At 45.1% G+C, this 21,342-nt stretch overlaps 2 protein-coding genes across 2 annotated transcripts; one reads left to right on the top strand and one right to left on the bottom strand.

Annotated features, from left to right (window-relative positions):
• The first annotated feature begins 7,380 nt into the window (after positions 1-7,380).
• Positions 7,381-12,886, top strand: LOC123191128 (uncharacterized). Its single transcript, XM_044603909.1, has one exon. It carries the CDS (start codon positions 7,598-7,600, stop codon positions 12,518-12,520), a length of 4,923 nt encoding a protein of 1,640 aa, XP_044459844.1. The 5' UTR covers positions 7,381-7,597; the 3' UTR covers positions 12,521-12,886.
• A 4,061-nt stretch (positions 12,887-16,947) lies between these two features.
• LOC123186656 (uncharacterized) lies at positions 16,948-20,346 on the bottom strand. Its single transcript, XM_044598376.1, has 2 exons — positions 19,761-20,346; positions 16,948-19,212 (listed from the first exon to the last, which is right to left on the bottom strand). The coding sequence occupies exon 2, from the start codon at positions 17,460-17,462 to the stop codon at positions 16,998-17,000; it is 465 nt and encodes a 154-aa protein (XP_044454311.1). The 5' UTR covers positions 17,463-19,212; positions 19,761-20,346; the 3' UTR covers positions 16,948-16,997.
• Positions 20,347-21,342: the final 996 nt, after the last annotated feature.

Raw genomic sequence — 21,342 nt, forward strand, 5'->3', positions numbered from 1 at the left:
AAGTTCTCGTATATCTATCCGACACTACCGGCTACATATATACAATAATTATCTCTTACAAATATAATCATACGAACTCATGGTCCACATAGTATTCTCCGTCTTCAGCGATCACGTGGTCAAGAAAGAATGCCGCCAATTCCTCTTGAATTGCTCGCATGCGAGCTGGTGCTAGGAGTTCATCCCGCTTCTGAAACATCTAATTTGAAGAAGGGGGTCAATACATATATATATATATATATATATATATATATATATATATATATATATATATATATATATATATATAAATGAATGAAACTCAACACAAATGATGGTAATAAAATAAAATTGTGAATGTTGTTATTTACGTACTTCATATTGTTCGTCAGTGTAGCCCCGCTCACAGGTCGTGTGGCGGATGGACTCGCAAACGTAGTATCCACAGAAATCATTCCCTTTTTCCTGCCACAACCACTTTACAAGAAATAGAGGTCAATCAAACTGATAAGCAAGAATGCCAAATCAATAGGAGATGCGCGGAACATGCTACTATAGTACTTACTTTTGGGTGTCTAAATTGCAGCTTCTTCGGGAGTCCTGGAGCTTTTTTGGAGAATTTTTTCCAAACCTTGCCAGACAAAGAAAACAATTACTTGATATATCAGCAAATGAACAAAGTTGTTGATATGGTGGATAATGATCGATTTAACTTACTTCTCGAGCATTTGAGTCATGTCCGCATAGTCCTTGGGATCTTTTCGTTTTGAGTCTAAGACAGTTACTAGTCCCTGCTCAAGCTTAATCTCTAGGAGAATATAGTGGTAACTGCACACACATGCATAACTCATCAATTACATTACTATAACCTTGACTAATATATATAAGGGAAACCGAATACGCACAAGACAGTAACACTCACTTGAAGTTGTAAGGAAAGAGTATTATATCTTTGTTTTCATTTATTACCAACGATCGTAGCAAGTTGGCCTCGGTATCTGCGGCATGAAATTTAACCTGAGTTGCATATATGAGATATATGTTAATGAACCCAATATCACCGACTTGTCTTTTCTTCAATTCAGCGATCTTCAATCTGCATAATATAGTGAGGATGATTATAAATACATGCAATGAAAGAGCTGAGCTATATAGAGAGACTTAATGACAGAAGTAGTACTACTTACAGACAGTAGCAGGTGACCGTTGTTTTATCGAGGGCCAATTGATTGAAAAACTGAAAGAACTCTTCAAATGAAACAGGCAACAGTTCAATTCCAACGAGGTCATGCTCCTTTTTAACTTTCACATACAAAGTAATCCTCCCCCCAGAGTCTCTGCAGATTTTCAAGTACCAATCATGCAATCTTCGCAAAATCGTTGATAGAGATCTTTCATCTTTGACGAGAGGCTTCCCGTACTCGTATCTTTGTATCTGCACCTCCATGGTTTCATAATGTACATCGTCGGGCAGGTAATCGGCAAGATTGCTATAACCGGCACCATCCTCGGATCATTAGCGACGTTGTCGCTAGGCACCTTGAGCAGGGGGCACGATTGCTTCGCTTGTTCGCCGAGCTGGGCAATTTGTTTCCCAGCTCGTCGTTCTTTCAGCCTTTGATCACTGACAGTACTTCCCGTCCGCTCCGCTTCGGCAAATTCCTTTCCAATAATGCGTTCATAGTTTCCTTTCGGCAGAGACTTGGGTGGTTTTGTCAGGGCAGCCAGAGTGCGCTTCGCTTTCACCGGATCTACCTTCTCCTCCGGAGGTGGATGTCTCTTTGCTTTCAACCCTTGAAACCAGTCATTGATGTCTACTACACAACCTTCTTATTGTAGACGTTGTTGGGCCTCCAAGTGCAGAGGTTTGTAGGACAGTAGCAAATTTCCCTCAAGTGGATGACCTAAGGTTTATCAATCAGTAGGAGGCGTAGGATGAAGATGGTCTCTCTCAAGCAACCCTGCAACCAAATAACAAAGAGTCTCTTGTGTCCCCAACACACCCAATACAATGGTAAATTGTATAGGTGCACTAGTTCGGCGAAGAGATGGTGATACAAGTGCAAAATAGATAGTAGATATAGGTTTTTGTAAACTGAAAATATAAAAACAGCAAGGTAGCGAGTGGTAAAAGTGAGCGTAAACGGTATTGCAATGATAGGAAACAAGGCCTAGGGTTCATACTTTCACTAGTGCAAGTTCTCTCAACAATAATAACATAGATAGATCATATAACAAGCCCTCAACATGCAACAAAGAGTCACTTCGAAGCCACTAATAGCGGAGAACAAACATAGAGATTATGGTAGGGTACGAAACCACCTCAAATTTATTCTTTCAAATCAATCCGTTGGGCTATCCCTATAAGTGTCACAAACAACCCTGGAGTTTTTACTAGAATAACACCTTAAGATACAAATCAACCAAAACCCTAATGTCACCTAGATACTCCATTGTCACCTCAAGTATCCATGGGCATGATTATACGATATGCATCACACAATCTCATATTTATCCAACCAACATAAAAGTACTTCAAATAGTGCCCCAAAGTTTCTACCAGAGAATCAAGAACATGTGCCAACCCCTATGCATAGGTTCATGGGCGGAACCCGCAAGTTGGTCACCAAAACATACATCAAGTGGCGCGTGATATCCCATTGTCACCACAGATAAGCACGGCAAGACATACATCAAGTGTTCATAAAAGACTCAATCCGATAAGATAACTTCAAAGGGGAAACTCAATTCATCACAAGAGAGTAGAGGGGGAGAAGAAACATAAGATCCAAGTACAATAGCAAAGCTCATGATACATCAAGATCGTGCCATAGAGGAACACGAGAGAGAACACGAGAGAGAGAGAGATCAAACACATAGCTACTGGTACATACCATCAGCCCTGAGGGAAAACTACTCCCTCCTCGTCATGGAGAGCGCCGGGATGATGAAGATGGCCACCGGTGATGGATCCCCCCTCCGGCAGGGTATCGGAAAGGGGTCCCGATTGGTTTTTGGTGGTTCTGGAGGCTTGCGGTAGCGGAACTCCCGATCTATCTTCTGTTTTTGGAAGTTTTAGGGTACGACGGTATATATGGGTGAAAGGAGTACGTCGGTGGAGCTACGGGGGCCCCACGAGGCAGGGGGGCGCGCCCAGGGGGGAGGGCGCGCCCCCACCCTCGTGAGCACCTCTCGTATCTTCTGACGTGGGGTCCAAGTCCATCAGGTGGGTTTCCTTCCAAAAATAACTTCTCTAGTTGATTTCGTTCCGTTTTGACTCCGTCTGATATTCCTTTTCCTCGAAACATTGAAATAGACATAAAACAACAAATCTGGGCTGGGCCTCCGGTTAATAGGTTAGTTCCAAAAGTAATATAAAAGTGGACAATAAAGCCCAATATTGCCTAAAACAGTAGATAAAGTAGCATGGAGCAATCAAAAATTATAGATACGTTGGAGACGTATCAAGCATCCCCAAGCTTAATTCCTGCTCGTCCTCGAGTAGGTAAATGATAAAAAGAGAATTTTTGATGCGAGTGATACTTTGGCATAATTTCAATGTAAATCTTCTTAATCATGGTATGAATATTCAGATCTGAAAGGTTCAGGACAAAAGTTCATATTGACATAAAAAATGATAATACTTCAAGCATACTAATCAAACAATTATGTCATCTCAAAATAACATGGACAAAGGAAGTTCATCCCTACAAAATCATATAGTTAGGCTATGCTTCATTTTCGCCACACAAAGATGTTCCCAACTTCTATACCCCCGATGACAAGCCAAGCAATTGTTTCATACTCAAATAATCTCAAACTTTTTCAACCTTCACGCAATACATGAGCGCGAGCCATGGACATAGCACTATGGGTGGTATAGAATATGATGATGGGGATTGTGTGGAGAAGACAAAAAAGGAGAAAGTCTCACATCAACGAGGCTAATCAATGAGCTATGGAGATGCCCATCAATTGATGTTAATGCAAGGAGTAGGGATTGCCATGCAACAGATGCACTAGAGCTAAGAATGCTCAACAAAATAAAACTAGTGGGTGTGCATCCAACTTGCTTGCTCATGAAGACCTAGGGCATTTTGAGGAAGCCCATCGTTGGAATATACAAGCCAAGTTCTATAATGAAAAATTCCCACTAGTATGAACAAGACAACTTATGAGACTCACTATATGAAAATCATGGTGCTACTTTGAAGCACAATATATGAGACTCACTACATGAAAAACAAGGTGCTACTTTGAAGCACAAGTGTGGAAAAAGAGATAGTAGCATTGCCCTTTTTATTTTCTCCTTCTTTTTTTGGGCCTTTCTTTTTTTCTTTTTGGCCTTTCTCTTTTTTTTGATTGGGCAATGCTCTAATAATGATGATCATCACACTTCTATTGATTACAACATAATGATTACAACTCGATACTAGAACAAGATATGACTCTATATGAATGCCTCCGGCGGTGTGCCGGGATGGTGCAATGAATCAAGAGTGACATGTATGAAAAATAATGCATGGTGGCTTTGCCACAAATACGATGTCAACTACAAGATCATGCAATGGCAATATGACAAAAGTAAAGCATGTCATGATGATGATGATGATGAAAATTGCATGGCAATATGTCTCGGAATGGCTATGGAAATGCCATGATAGATAGGTATGGTGGCTGTTTTGAGAAAGATATAGGAAGGTTTATGTGTGAAAGAGCGTATCATATCATGGGGTTTGGATGCACCTGCGAAGTTTGCACCAACTCTCAATGTGAGAAAGGGCAATGCACGGTACCAAAGAGGCTAGCAAATGGCGGAAAGGTAAAAGTGCGTAAAATTCATGGACTCAACATTAGTCAAAAGAACTCATATACTTATTGAAAAAATTTAGAAGTCATCAAAAATCAAGTACTACGCGCATGCTCCTAGGGGGATAGATTGGTAGGAAAAGACCATCGCTCGTCCCCGACCGCCACTCATAAGGATGCACAAGCCAGGTACACTTCATGCTTCAAATTTGTGACACAACTTTAACCATACGTGCATGCTACGGGACTTGCTAATTTCAACACAAGTATTTCTCAAATTCACAACTACTCAACTAGCACGACTATGATATTATCACCTCCATATCTCATATATTGAAATTATGACACGAGAAATCGTAATGATAGATCTGCAGCCTGCTGAAAAGTAAAAAGAGGACAGAAAAGAAAAAGAAGCTGGGTAGAGGGTTGATGCTCTGCCTGGTGATAACTTGCCAATAGACGCCTTGATCGTGCTTTCTTGCAGAACTATACATCTTTTCTTTTCTTTTTTTTACTTCATCGGCACAATTTAACTGTGTCCAGATCGATTTTAGGTCTTTCATTATGACAATTATCTGTTTATGTATATATGAAGCAAGTGAGAGCGCATCTCAGAAATATCATCTGCAGTAGAGAACCGACGACCCTTCATGCTCGCCTGCTTTATGAATAAAACATTCATTAGACACAGGGCAATAAAAATACCCTAGTCCAGCTCCCGGTTAGAGCAAATTTTCTTGAAGTATCTCAGCCGCCGCTTCTCTTCCTTACTAAAAATACCCTAGCTAGGTGCTAGTACATGCCTGCGTCAAAAGCATTCATTAATGGAACATGGAAAATGATGAGAGAGAAAAACCGATGGTGGTAAAAAAATGTTCTTCTATTGAAGAGAAAGGATGGAAGGATCATGCTAGTAAAAAATGGATGTCATTAGTTAAGAAAAATAAAACCCATAGGCCATATCTGTGTATAATCATTCAACCTTTTGCCTATGTGGTGTCTATGGACAAATAAAAATTTAGCCTGCACCCCTTTGTTTTAGGAGACTTATCAATGTAAACCTTCCTATTATTATGTTAATACTGAAACTATATCATGTGATGACTGCTATTTCAACATGTTTATCTGTTACAATTATTCTTTGAACATGGTCATCAATGTTACTACTGTAATTGTCCCAAAGTGCATGCTTAATAGTGCAGGCTGTTCAGTGTTACTAGAACAAAATGGAAACAAAGGAGAAAGAAACACAGATTCTATCTCCGTGCAAAAGGACAAAGGCTCAAAAGAAATCAAAGTCACTTGTCAGCCAAGTAATCGAGTTGTCGAAGGGACCATAGCAAAAATCGTAACAAGAGGACAGCGAATCAATTTAACGACACATCCTTCCAGAAGACCAAAGATGGCACGAGAAATCGACATGAAGGACCAGCAGCCTCCTGAAAAGTAAAGGAATAACAGAAAGGGAAAAAAAAGGAGTTGGGTAGGGCTGATGCTCCGGCTCGAGATAACTTGCAGAAGACTAGCGATAACACCGTTTTTTTTCCGAGATTGCCAATAGACGCCTTGATGATCTTCCTTGTAGAATTCTGTTTTCTTTTTCAACTTCGTCGACACAATTTAACTGTTGCCAGATTTTAGGTCTTTAATTATGGCAAGTGTATATGTATACATGAACCAGTGAGAAGAATGCCGTCTAACAAACATCATCTGTAGGGGAGAACCAAACACCCTTAACGTTGCCTGCACTATGCACACAAAACATTCTTTAGAGAACAGGGAAGCGACCCAGTGGTAGGGTGGCGTAGCGCTGATGCACCCAGGTCGACTACCGCTTGGAGGAAGAACCAAATACTATCCCCTTCCAAACGACCAAGGTTTAAACGAAATCAAGGTCTGGAGTTGTCGACAACTTCATCACACGAAAGGGACCATATATGACGTATCCATCCAGAAGACCAAAGATGACACGAGAACCTACCAACTGTGGTTGCTTGCAGAACTATGGGTTCTTTTCTAACTTCATCAGCACAATTTAACTGTGGTCCATCTCAGAAACATCTTCTGCAAGGGTTACCAAAGACCCTTTACTTTGGTAGTAGCAGCACTGATGCACCCTGGCCTGCTCCTGCTTGGAGCTAATTTTCGAAGTATATCTCACCCGTTTGCTTCTCTTCCCTAATAAAAATACCTTTTTTTGTGGGGATAATAAAAATACCCTTGCCTGCATTTTAAAACAAAACATTCATCAGAATGTGAAAAATGTTGAGCACTTCATCCTGCTTGCAACTGATTTGGAAAGACCATGTTGCACGCGTGTAATGCCATCCCGTCTATTACACTACTCCAGTCAATCAAAGATGAAATGAGAAATCGTGATGAAGGATCTGCATGCAGCCCGCTGAAAAGTAAAGAAATGACAGAAAAGAAAAAGAAGAAGCTGAGTAATGGGTTCATGGTCTTCCTGGAAGAGTAGGAAAATCGTGGTCCCCAGGTCCCCTGCCCTCATACATTCATCATGAAGGTTCATGCTGAAAGAAGTAAAGAATGTAGAGAAAGGAAAAGAAGAAGCTGCCTTAAGTGGCGTGGGTACCAGGTACTAGAATAGAAGAACAAATCCTTTTGCTAGCTGCTCACGGCACACACACAGATAGACGTGTGCATCGCATTGCATGCAAGGCCACACACCACAAGACGCATGAACGCATGCTAGGTGCTAGCTTAGCCTGCTTCTGCTACACCGATCAATCAAACTCTTGAAACACCGTCACACAGACCAGGCCGCCGGCGGCGGCGGAGGGATTGATCCATGGCGGAGCTGGCGTCGGGCGCCGTGGGGACGCTGCTGGGCGTGATCAGCCACGAGGCGCTTAGGCTCGGGCGCGTCCGGCACGACGTGCAGTTCATCCAGGAGGAGATGGAGAGCATGGGCAGCTTCCTGGCGAACCTCTCCGGGAACAGCCGCGAGCACGACGAGCAGGTCCGCACCTGGATGAACCAAGTCCGGATCCTCGCCAATGACTGCAACAACTGCATCGACCTCTACCTCTACCGCGGGGACCCAGCACTCCACCTGCCCAAGGAAGGCCCCGGCCGCTACCTCCGGTGGGCTCCTTGGCTGGTGCGCAAGCTGCTCGCACAGCATCGCGCCGCCGGCCAACTGAGGGAACTCAAGGACCGGGCACAAGACATCGGCAACCGCCGAATGAGATATGGTGTCGAGGTCAAAACGGAGTCATCATCTTCCAGGGCTGGGCTCACGGAGCCATTGTTGTTGCCGGCACCACAAGACCATGAAGACGAAGCAGACATGGACAACGACCAAGATGGGGTTGATCCACTCAAGGTGGCCTTGTCCATGACTAGCATGAGGATGGACAAGGAAGACTTCTTTCAAAGGAGGCTAGATCAATGGATCGGATTGGTGGTGCAAGTGAGGGCGGAGGCGGCGGAGAAACACATAAAGTCGAATGTGGCGGAATCAAGGAAACTGGCAGCCGAATCAAAACCATTACTGCCTTCCATCGCCTTTGTGGTAACGGATAATGAGGACGCCAACGCCAACGCTCATGCTCTTGGGAGTAAAGCCCTGGAGGTGGCAAGAGCCTATTTTGAGAAGGCAGAGGACATCCAAGATAAGGTTGTCCCGCCGGAGATGAAGCATGCGGGTGCCCTTACGCGTGAAGATAAGGCGGTGCCACCCAAGATTAAGGATGTCGGCGCCCTTGCGCATGAAGATAAGGGTGTGCCACCAGAGATCAAGAATGTCGGTGGCCTTGCGCGTGAAGATAAGGCTATGCCACTGGAGACCAAGGATGCCGGTGCTCTTGCGTGTGAAGACAAGGCTATGCCACAGGAGATCAAGGATGCCAGCCCAGTTGTGCCACCGGAGATCAAGGATGCCAGCCCAGTTGTGTCACCGGAGACCAAGGACAACGGTGCCCTTGTGCATGAAGATATTGTGGTGCCACCGGAGGTCAAGGATGCCAACGCCCTTGTGCATGAAGACAAGGCCATTCCATCGGAGACAAGGGAAGACGGTGCCCTTACGCATAAAGACAAGGCCATGCCACCAAAGATCAAGGATGCCGATGCTCTTGTGGATGAAGATAAGGTGGTTGTGCCACCGGAGACCAAGCACATCGGCGCTATTCGCACGAAGATAAGGCGAAAACCAATGAGGCTCTTGTGCATGAAGATAAGGCGGTTGTGCCACCGGAGACCAAGGACGCCGGTGGTGCTGCCGGAGACCAAGGATGCCAGCGCCCTTGTGAATGAAGATAAGCCTGTGCCACAAGAGAACAGGGACGCCAGTGGTGCCCTTGTGCACGGAGATACAGCGGTGCCGCCGGAGACAAAGGGCACTGGCGCTCTTGAACACAAAGATATGCCCGCTGTGCCACCGGAGACCAGTGACGCTAACAACGCTCTTATGCACAAAGATAAGGTAGCTGTACAGGACACTGGATATGTTGTCATCTTGGTCGACGTCCCTGAGGTGCACTATGATTTTATAACACTACGACCCCACAAGATTCTCTGCTACATCATGGCTGAGCTCAAGCGGCAGCAAGGCACAAAACAAGATCCTCCTAAAACAAGATGGGGCACTTACAAATACACAAGGGACACAATCCGTGATATCAAGCAACAGATAGATAAAATGAAGGCCGACAGCAAGATAAATGACATCAAAATTTGCACTCTTGAGGATGGTATGAAGGAGCTGCCGGACCGGCAAAAATTGCGCAAGGACGGAATAGATTTGGAAAAAGAAATCTTGGGTAAAAACTTGGGCCAACTCCTCTGGTTGCTCATCTACCAGTCAACTACTACTGCTGCATCAGAAAAAGACAAAAAGAACAAATCCATGGTAGCAGAATTGTATGGTGCCATCATCAAGCAAACAGCCAAGGAGCTTAAATGGAAAATAGAAGGCGGTTCAAGCTCAGAGCAGCTGGAGGACCCCGAATATGAAGACATCCTGTCAACGGTGTTCCCAAGGTCGATCAGTACCACCATCACCGCTGGCAATAGTCCTCTTGGCACATCGGTTGATGATGAAATCAAAGAAATGGTCAGAGGGGTTAAAGAAATGCTGCACGAGTTACGGGAATTAGAAAAATCTGCCAAGAACCTAGAGGTGATCCCGGAAGATAATTTTGATGAAACCAGACAGCAGAAGAAGGACGAAATCATAACGGAGATTAGGAACCGTCTCAAGATCAAAATGATGGCGCAAAAGATTAAAGAATGTTTGAGAGGTGATGATCAAAGGATCCTGGTCATCCTAAAAGTTTATGACAAGTATATACCCCAATGGGAGGAGACCAGAAACACTTTGAGACCCCGAGGACTGGGGTGGTGCCCCATCGCTGGTGCTGTGATCGTGGCCACAAAGACCACTGAACAGGACACCAAGCAATATTTTGGCTGTCAAGAGCTGGAGCCTATAGAATATTCTCTTGTTGGCCTCTACCTTGATACTGTGCTCCAGAATACAGGCCAGCATATGAATGATCAACCCAGCCGCCAGGTTCTACGCGACATCTTGTGTAAGTGTGAGCCACATGAATTCTGCATGAAGATCTTTGCTCATGCATTGTACACCAAACCCAAGAGGAGCAGTGGAGAGCTGAGCAAGTTGAATAGCACCTTGCCTGCCGGTGCCACACAAAAATCATTGCCCAGTATGATGTTCAAGTTCTCTTACAGGGATCTGCCTAAAGAGTACAGGTCTTGTTTGTTGTACCTCGCTATCTTCCCTGGAGGAAAAATCATCAGACGGTCAACCTTGGTAGGACGATGGGTTGCAGAAGGGCTGATAACCACCAAAGATTGGCGCTGGTCCTCTTCAGTGGATGAAGCCGAGAAATGTTTTGATACGCTCATTGCCCGGTGCTTTGTTTGTCCTGCTGGCATTGATGCTACTGGAAAGGTCAAGAGCTGCACTGTGCATAAGCTAGTTTATGGATTCATCACCAAGATCGCCATGAAGCAGCGCATTCTGGAGACAAGGCTGTCACATCACTTGGCTCGGCACTTCTCCATTTTCAGTGATGTCCGTCTCCGCAGCTCTGAAACAATTGAGAATTTCTTGAAAAATTCATCTCAGTTCTCCAAGCTCAAGGTGCTAGATCTAGAAGGCTGTGATTGCTTCCCGCAGAACCAGCACTACCTGAGTCACATATGCAGGAATATACTAATGCTCAAGTATCTCAGCCTAAGGGGAACCGGTGTTACCAGGCTGCCCAGTGCAATCAACAATCTACATGAGCTGGAGGTATTGGATATCCGAGACACCGAGATTCATGCGTCTGCAACAAGACATGTCCTGCTTCAAAAGCTGAAACGTTTCTTGGCTGGTCAAAAGCTGAAGCATGTCTTGGCTGGTCATGTCGATTCAAGTCAGAGCAGTCCTAGTGACTCCCCCAGTGTCCAGATGCCTGAGATCAACAAAATGGAGTGTGTGGAGGTACCGTGCAATGTCAAGCCGAAGAATCGTTGGAACCGTCTATTGTCTGGTCATGTTGATTCAAGTCCTGCTGACTTCTCCAGTGTGCAGATCCCTGAGAAGATTGAAAAAATGGTGGGTGTGGAGGTATTGTCCAACGTTAAGCCAAAGAATGAACAAGATTTGAAAGATATTGGAGGTCTGAATGAGCTGAAGAAGCTCGGTGTGGCTATCAACAAGGAGAGTGACCTCAAGTCATTGCTTAATGCAATCAGTGACCTCCTAAACCAGTCCCTCCGTTATCTGTCAATTACTCTTGACATAAATATATACAAGGTCCCTCCATCAGAGCTGAGTCTGAAACAAAACTGCCCTGATGTTCTTGAGAGACTAAGTATAAATGAAAGCACTAGCACACAAAAGGGGCAACTTCTTAAGATATTGGTTGGAAAGGGAAATCAACTTGCCAAGGTGACTCTGACTGGTACCTCCTTGAGCCAGGAAGATCTGAACATCCTTGCCAAGCTTGAAAACTTACACTGTGTCAAGCTTCGACACAATAAGTACGATGAGAGCAAGCTCACTTTCAACAAGGGTGAATTCAAAAATCTCAAGAATTTTCTTGTTGAGGGAAACAACATGACTGAAATCACATTTGATGATGGAGCTGCTAGTAACCTTGAGAAGATTGTTCTGTCCTCCACCAACATAGTCTCTATCAGTGGAGTCGGCTACCTTAAAAAATTGGAGGAGCTCGAACTGAACAACATCAAGAACAAGGGCATATTGCATTCATTACTTTTCAATGCCAAACACATAACCAGGCTGACTCTTCGTGATACATTGCTGGAACAAGGTGATCTGGAAATCCTCGCCCGCAAACGAAAGATGCGCTACCTAGCACTCTTCGGGAAGTTTTACAATGGCAGTCAGCTTATCTTCAATAAAGATGAATTCCAAAAGCTCAACTTTCTTATTGTCGGCTCCTCCTACATCACCGAGTTAAGCTTCACCGACGGGTCTCCTAATCTTGAGAAGATCGTCTGGTCATTCAAGAATATTGTTTCAATGTCTGGAATCGACAAACTTCCTGCACTGAAGGAGCTGGAGTTGAATGGTGACAGTGTCCCTAATGATGTTGAACAAGTCATAAAAAAACTAAAGAATAGGCTTGAGTACAAACACAAGGATAAGCCAAAAAAACAAGAAGAAAAACAAGGTGGTCCTGCAAGATGCCCGTCCTTGTGGAAGGCGAAGGATTGGTGCTGGAGGAACTGAAGGCTTTCCCATTACTTCTTCCGTTCATCACCAATTCCTGCCATGGTATGTGGTTGTGTGTGCTCATGTGGTTTGCCATTGTGTGTTTCCGTCTACTGAGTGTGCATTTGTGTTCTGCTTGTGCCGAGTGATTTGAGTGGTGTGGGTGTATCCAGTTACTTGTCCTGACCTGCATGTGTGGCTTGTGATTGTGGTTGAGCATAATGGTTGTGCATATGCTCACGGGTCTGGATTTGTGTGGCTTTCCACTGGACAAAATGGTTCCATGTAATAAGTGCGATGCTTGTACGCACATTTGATTTGTTATTAATATATATACGGTTGTGAGCTATATCATGCGCTTGGGTTCTGCAATGACGAACTGGTGTATGTCATCAATATATGTAAAAATAACAATGCAGCTACCAGCAGCAGTTAATTATAGACCTTGAAGTGGAGTTTTATGCAGATCAGAGATTTCTCAGATATTTGTCCAGCTTCTCCCTAGCTAGTGCGGTACTGAAACCGCACATGGTTTCATGCAAGTCATCATCACTGATCTAATGACAAATAGCAAGGTCAGTAAAGTCATTGGCCAAATAGACAGAAGGTTCATAGACTAAGTTTCAGTAGAGGCCTCTTGACAGAATTTAGTAACAGACTCACACATGACCATACACCTATGTTCAGTGCACGGAAATTTCCTAAAGCAGTTCATAGAGAGATACCAGCTTACTGCAGCAGTACATACGCATTGAAAATTTACTACTGAACCAAGGCTGTTTTTGTTAGATCTTCTTGTGAGAGGGCTCCACTCCCCTTCAGTTCCTCTAATCTCAGAAATAGCCAAGTTATTACCGCTAGCATAAAAAGTGCCATCCAGATTTCATTTTTCAGAGAACCGACGGACCTCCACAGCCAAGAGAAAATTTTCTGTTGAATCTCTTGTCGAGGAACAAGGCTACATTTACTTTGCAAAACTGAGAACACGACAAAGTGAGGCACTCGTATCCTGCTATTTTCCCCTTTCAGGGCCATGCCAAACCAATAGCTTCCTTGTCAAATAGATCAAAAGCAGAGTATGATGAAGTTGTGTATCCCGCTCTTGCTTTGCTTCCTCTGCGCCTGCGCCTGCGCCTACTGGTCTTTTTTACCTCTCTCTTCCATTCCATGTTTGTAGGCGCTTCCCATCCTGCTTTAAAATTATGTATGTAAACGAGCTTCTAGAGCTACAGTTAATATATGTATCCACCTTGGCGCGACGCCATACGCTCTAGTTGTCGGTCAAGACTGTCATCAGACACAGCACTGAAATAGTTGAATAAGTATTTGCCTTGCACCTGCTGATATTCACTAAGGAACACACTCAATGCTCCTAGATTATTCCGGAACAGGATCCAGTGCCTGCCTGCAGCACCTTCTTCCTATGGTGGTATCCATTTCCCTGTATCTTAAAAATATGAACCACAGCCGGCGACGGGCACATGATCAAACACCTTACCTGGTGCTGGTGTGCATTGTCTCGTCATCGGCCTACTCCACCTGGCCGCGTTCCATTCCAAATCGAACTACGAGCATCGCCATGGGTCCATGCCTCCATCCATACGAGACATGGTATGAGTTATCCTGGCCAAATGGAGGGCAGACCCAGGCACCGGCAATGTGTCGAACACCTGGTGAGCGTGATCAGATACAGCTAAACGCAGAGCAATCCGTCCTCGCATTCTTCAGCGGAACAGTTCTTAGCTTTGTCAGCGCGCGATTGAGTCTTTTCTTGTCGGTTTTCGTGATGAATGAAACTTGGGGGCACGCCCCTGCATCTGCATTCGAAATGGAAAAATGCGCACGAGCCTGAGACTTACCTTAGGAAGGAAGGATGAGCGCCAACGCTCGGCAGATGCAGATCAGCTCGCCGCTTGACAGATTAGCCGTCGCCTAATTCACCGCCGGCCAACTCATTCGCACCGTCTGCCGCCGGTGATTCGCCGCCGGCCGTCGTTCCCAAGGACGGACCAGCCAATTTGTTTTTTCAGGGAAACCAGCCAGCTTTTTGTTTTTTTGTGACAACGGAAACCAGCCAGCTAAGGGGCGCCCGCCTACAACGGGCCGGCCCAAGCACCGACCATGTTGCTTGTGCTCGCTAGAATACTAGGGCTTGCTATTTTTCCGTGTGGGAGTTGTTGCATACTGGACGGCTTTCCTTTCTTCTTCTTTTTTGTTTACTATTTTCTCTTTTCCTTTTCCATTGTATTTTTTATTTTTTTCTATGAACACTCACTTTTATGTAGAATAAATTTTAAAATGTAGATTACTGATACATAAACATTTTGCATGAACACTTTTGAGATTACATGAATACTTTTGTGATGCATGAACATTTCAAAAACGTTTCGCCTTGTTTTAAAATATGTTACGTATTATATTAAAAATTATTAGTTGTGTATTAGAATTTTTTTTACTCTTTTTTATAAAAGATAGCCATCGTGTTTGAAAGAACTGTTGGCCACATATTAAAAAAACATTCACATTCGTCCATGTTAAGAAATTGTTCATCGCGTTTTGGAAGGGTTCATCATGTTTCAAAAATATTTTTCACATATTAAAAAATTATTAGTCGCATATTACAAGATTATTTTAAAAGTTTTGGCGTGTATGAATTTTTCTCATCATGTATGATGAAATTCTCTTCCCATATTATAAAAAGTCCGTCCTTTTTTTTCATTGTGTTTTTAAAAAATTCTAACCATGCATGTCCGTACTATTATTTTTCCATTGTGTTTTTTCAACGACAAAGTGCTCATGCATCTCCATTAATTTGAAGCATTTGGCATTACCATGTCAAATATAATGCATGTTAGCTCAACCTGGCCCTGAGCACATGACATGCTAGCTGGACCAACCTCTTATTCTTTGGGGACCAGACACCCTTGTTCCCCAGCATCCACAAGGAATCTCCAAAAGTTAACACATGATGCATGAGTTCATTGGATACCTAGAGATGAGAAGACAATCTTCATTATGTTAAGGGATCCACCATAAGTAACTAGTAGTAACATAATTGCAGGACAGTAAGCAACTTACATGTGCGATTAAAGCCTCCAAAGTAAGAGAAGCACCAAAGATAGAAGCCAATTAAAGAAGAACAATCAAAGCTCCGAGCAAAGGGTATTTCTTCAAGAGAGATGCCCACGGAATTCAGGTAGGCAAGTTTGCTAGATCCCGTTGGTGAATTGACCATCCGCACAGTATAAACCAGATTAATCGTATTCCAAGTATTAACTTGTGTAATCCCATTAATTAATTAAACATGCCTCTCTAATTTTACAGCAATACCTCCATGCTTTGGATGCTGGACGCCAGCTCAGCTTGAGTGTAACAGCCAAATTCGGTAGAGTTCATGTGTATGTTTTTCACCTGCAATGCTTCTCCAAGTGAGACTTGTACCTCATCGAGGTCGAGGTTATAACCTAGAAAGTGAAAACTGGAGAGATTTGGAGCTTTGCTCTCTATCACTCGCAGCTTGCTGCAATCTCCCACCTTCAAGTGCGTTAGACGCTGAAGATGATAAGGTATCTTCAAGCAGTTTACCTTACTGCAATCCCTGAGTATAACCTGTTGTAAAGCTGAAGAACTGGAAAGAAGGCAACATAGCTCGTCACCCGTAATACGCACCATAAGCAGCTCTAGTTTTGTCAGGCTTCTCAAGCAACAGAGGCCAGCTGCAGGATGAAAGGAACAACTGGAAAGGTAAAGACACCGAAGCGAGTCTCCGAGCCCATTTGATAAAAGTTGGCATGGTTACTCATAAGCAATGTTTTAAATAGCGGGCTATGAAAAATAGCGGCGGGCCTCCAAATCAGCTATAGCGGGCTAAAGCGGGCTATAGTGGGTTATTTATGAAAGCGATCATTTAGCGGCACCCTGCTGAAAAGGCTATAGCGATCATTTAGCCGGCTATTTAAAACTATACTCATAAGCAGAGTAAGCGTGAGTTCTTCAATTCATTGTGTAACAGCCTTCTGAAGCCATTTGTCGACATTATCACGGTCCTTGGCACCGCAATTTGGAACCAACCAAAGGATGAGTTTCCTCACGCCAGTGCCTGAGTGGTTCCTCAGAATGTGGCCAATTCTGCTTTTAAAATCGCTAGCTGTTTCCTCGTATGCATGTACGCCCAAGCCCAACGTTTCCCTACTCAAAATGAGGTTGGGTCTCCAGGACCATAGATTGGACTGAGACACGCATGCGGCTGGGGCGGCGTCTCTCAGCGGCATAAGGGCATCTCTAGCCGTTGGCCTCTCAGGAGAGGCAAAAAATCGCCCCTGGGGCGCACCGGCGCTAAACCGCGCACTGGGGGCGTGATGCCCCCAGTCGCGGCGCCCACGATTAGTCAAAAAAGTCAAATACGGCGCAAAAACAACTCAAATTTAACGCAAACATCGGCGAGTTCGTTCAAACTTAAACATATTTTACAAAAAAAGGAAAAAACTACCGCGGGCTACCCCCGCCGTCTCCCTCGCCGCCCGCCTCGCCGCCCACCCACGCGCCTCGGCATGTAGAAGCGCGTGTAGTCACCACCGTCGCCGTCGCCGTCGTCGTCGTCGCCGCCCCCGCCTACGCCTCCGCCGTCCCTGCTGCATCCCTCCCCCGGTTGGCGCGGCGGGTTGGACGATCCGGGGGCGTCGTCGTCGTCGTCGTCGTCGTCGTCGCTGTCGAGGACCACGACGCCGTGCTCGTCCTCGCGCCCACGCTTGCGGTCGGCGATCTCCTCCATGGCCCGGCGCTGCCGGACCATCTCGTCGCGGAGGTAGTCGTCCCGCGCCCACCGCAGGGCGTCCTCGTCGAAGAAGGCGCGCCGGGCTATCTCCTCGTACTCCGCGGGGAGGCGAGCCTCGTCCTGGTGAAGATGGCGGCGGCCGAAGCCGTTCGCCGCCGCGCCGTCGCCTGGGAAGCGCTCGGCCATGGGTGATGAACTGGAGACAGCGAGAGAGAGGAGAGTGGGAACGACGACGGCGAGAGAGTGTGAGATCACCGAGCTCGCCGGGGCGCGTTATATAGACCGAGGGCCGCCCGTACGCGTGCCCGCCGTGTGTACGCGTGGCGGGCGAGGGAGGGCGAGGGACACGCGTCATCCGGCCTTCACTGCGCCGCCCGTGAGGCATCAATGGCGCAGGCTGACCGGCGCGGCAGCGCGGCAGCTTTGGCATTGATTCGTCGCGGGAAACGAGGTGATCAGGATGACGAAGGGCCGAGAAGAGAGCCGTGTCGCTGACGCGGTGGGCCCGCGGCTTTTTCGCGTCAAAATAGTTCGCCCGGCGCCCCCGGGCACCCCCCAGCGTGCCGGGTTCGGCCTGGGTCCGCCGGCGCTGTTTTCAGCCCAGGCCGGCGAAAATCGGGCTCCTGGGGGCGCGACTGGGCCGATTTTTCGGTGCCGGCGCAAAAAAACGCCTAGGGAGGCCTTCCTGAGGACGCGGCTGGAGATGCCCTAAGGAGTGTATATGACGCCAGATCTCCAGCATCCACAAGCATGAGAGAGAAGTTCAACATAAGCGCAGCTGTAAGATAGATGGTTACTTCAATTTCATGGTTTGATTAGGTGTCTGAGCATGTTTTCCCAGAAGTGTGGCGGTGGTGATTACTAAGAGACCCCATTATATATGTTCCTACGCTGCTAGACTGCTACTCATATTAAGGCACATGTAGCAAGCAGCCAGGAAATATGGATCTGCGCTTTCTTTTGCTAACGAAGTTGCACACACATAACATACCGTACAAATTAAGTCAAAATTATCAGAAGTAAACATGTATGCATACAGTGCAAAGCGCATTCAATACAACACGAAAGCTAGCGTTGGCACTTGCAGCAAAGATTACAACACACAGCAAATTAAACAAATCAGACCTAATAAGACTAAAACGCCACCACATAGATGATGGATATGTAATAATACTGCTACTAATACTTTATTCATTCAGATTCAGGCATGGAGCAAGCAGGCAGGAAATATTGATCAAGTTGCACACACATGATTTATATATATGCCGTAGCATGTTATGCTAGCTACAAACCAAGTGAAAATTATCAGAAGTAAACATGCATGCATAAAGTGCAGCGCACATTGATTGAATACAACACGAGATTGCGTTGCCGGCAAACAAACGTGGGTATGCACTTGAGATCTTAAAATAAGAGATGTTGATCTGAAATTAAGATGAGGATGATGATGAGGATGAGGATAATAGGACCAAGACTAAGATGCAGCGAGATAGAGGATGGAGATGCCCTGATGCACTTGGAAATTAAGGTACCTCTGGAAATTTTGGCTCCTCTGTTTGACCCGTCTGAGTGTGCGAAGCATCGTCTGGTTGCCTGCAGCGCGAGTCCGCCTCTGACACTTATTCAGTTGTAAGTGTCAGCAGTTAAGTGCTGTTATTCAGTTGTAAGTGTCAGCAGTTAAGTGCTGCAATCTCACAGTTTTGTGTGGAACGATTACAACTGAATAACAGCAAATTCGCAAATTAAGCTAGGAGGTAAAATAAAGCATGCAAAATGGAATGAAAGGTGTTTCATAAGTGTCATACCTCAGTTCGCATGATTAACTGTCAGATCTGTGGATCTCTAGCCACTACATTTATTTCATTTTGGGCTTACACTCATCAATTGTCAATCTTGTTTGCAAGCTCCAGCAGATAAATTTCTTGTCGATCTGTTTCTGTATACATTCATACACAAAAAAGAGCAATTGTTATTATTAATTTTGCATGTATGGACACATGCTACTCTATATAAATCCTATGTTGCAGCGATACGGCGATACGAGTACGGCGATACGGGATACCGCAATCTATAGAAACAGCAATATGCGATACGGTAAGTATATATATAAATAATTATAAAATGACATGTAATAAAAGCCAACATAATAAAATGTGTGAGATGAGATCAAAATGTTGCCATGGAACTCCCTATAATGCCATGTTGTACTTCTATCTCCTTCCCTAGCAATAGACAGCAGCAACAACATCAGCAAGTAATAATTTTATCCCACAAACATCAACAAGCAGCAACACAGCAAGCACACCCCACATGGAAGCCAGCAAGCAGCCAAACATACATCAGATCCAAATTAGTATAGTACTACTACTACCTAACGAGAGAGTCTGCTACTACGGTCTAAGGAAGCCAGCAAGCAGCCAAGCATGCATCAAGATCAAGCACACATCAGTACATCACTAGGGGCTCGGGGTAATTGCTGTTTACCTTGTGAGTTGCGACGGCGGTGGAGAAGAGCAGAAGATTCAAGCGGAGAGGCGATTCCAGCCGGTGGGGGCGAGTTGAGGCGGCAGCGAGGCAATTCCAGGCGGCGCCGGTGAGCCACTCTAGGCGGCGAGTGACTCCAGTCTGCGGCTGCGGCCGGCGGGGAGGCTTGTCCAGCAGCGGCGGCTCCCTCGTGCAAGCTCCTGTCGTGCGAATAAAACAAAAGAGAGGGAGCCCAGATGCTAGGGTTAGCCATGGGCCTTCCAGTGGGCTGCCATGTCGCTCCCGTATCGTAGACGATGCACAGGACGCATCGACGTTTTTTCTTTTCTTTTTAAATCGGAAAATAGGATACTTCGCCGATAACCGTATCCTAGCCGTATCGTGCGTATCCCCATATCGGAAACGTTTAGTACGCCGATACTCCAGTTTCTGGCGTATCGGTGCTTCGTAGTATAAATCTGAAGCAGGCAGGTAGATTGAGTACAGGTGAAATAGTTATGTACCTTGCTTCAGTTGAATAATTGGTACCATCCAGAGAGTAGCCAGATAGAAGCCAAATGTGGTTGAGGAGCGACTACAAGCTGGACAGAGAGCAAAACTTAGGAAGTGTAGTGTATGTAGAAATGCCTTAGACAAGCAAGGCGGTGTTATTCCTTACACCTTTTTCTTTTTCTTTTAGTAAAGCCACGAATCAATCCTTTGCTTGTAGCTGCAGGATTTGAAGATAAAAGCCTTCAAAGGAGACAAAGAAAAATTGCAAGTATTCCTCTCCTGCTAGCGCCTTACACCTTTTCCTTTGGTAAAGCAACAAATCAATCCTTTGCTTGTAGCTAGCCGGTTGCAGGATTGAGAGATAAAGCTAAAAATAAAAGAAAGGGTACAATGCTCCCTTTCCTGCTAGTTATTGAACTTCTTTGTGAGAATAGGTGTACACGATTTATGATGATAGAGCTCTTTGGATTTGTGCCAGTGTGGCATATGCGTCCATGATTCCCTGTCTTGATTTATGATACAGATTTTCAGGATTTCCTACTCCTAGAAGCGAATGAGGTTTTACATAGGCAATTGTCTGCCAGTTCCTGAATACACACTACAGAAAAGTTGTTTTATTGTTCGCCTTTACAGCTAATATATGTCATTTACCATGAAACTAGGGCATTCTGAAATAGGATTACATTTTCTGCGACATTTTCCTTGTTTTGGAGACCACCCTAACTTCATTTTAGCATGGAGGTCAAAATAAATAAATATGAAATGAACGAATAACAAGCTAAGAGTACCTTTAACCACCATACTGCTTGACAATGGCATCTAGTGTTCAATCTTCAAAAGCATAATCGACCAAAATTGAGGAAAGCGGGCTTGGCCTTAGTTTATTTTTCGGCTGTAGAGTGTTCTCTATGCATGTCCATTTCAAGCATTTGGCATTACTCTGCCCCTGTTATGACGTTGCACTCCAAGAATATGGCATGAGACCAGCATGTCCATTTCAAGCATTTGGCATTACTCTGCCCCTGTTATGTGTAGGCCCAACCCTGTCTCCGATGCATGCATGGCTAGAAGTTGCAGGTCGGCAGCAACA

This window comes from Triticum aestivum, chromosome 2A (genome assembly GCF_018294505.1).
Source record: "Triticum aestivum cultivar Chinese Spring chromosome 2A, IWGSC CS RefSeq v2.1, whole genome shotgun sequence".
NCBI lineage: Eukaryota > Viridiplantae > Streptophyta > Magnoliopsida > Poales > Poaceae > Triticum > Triticum aestivum.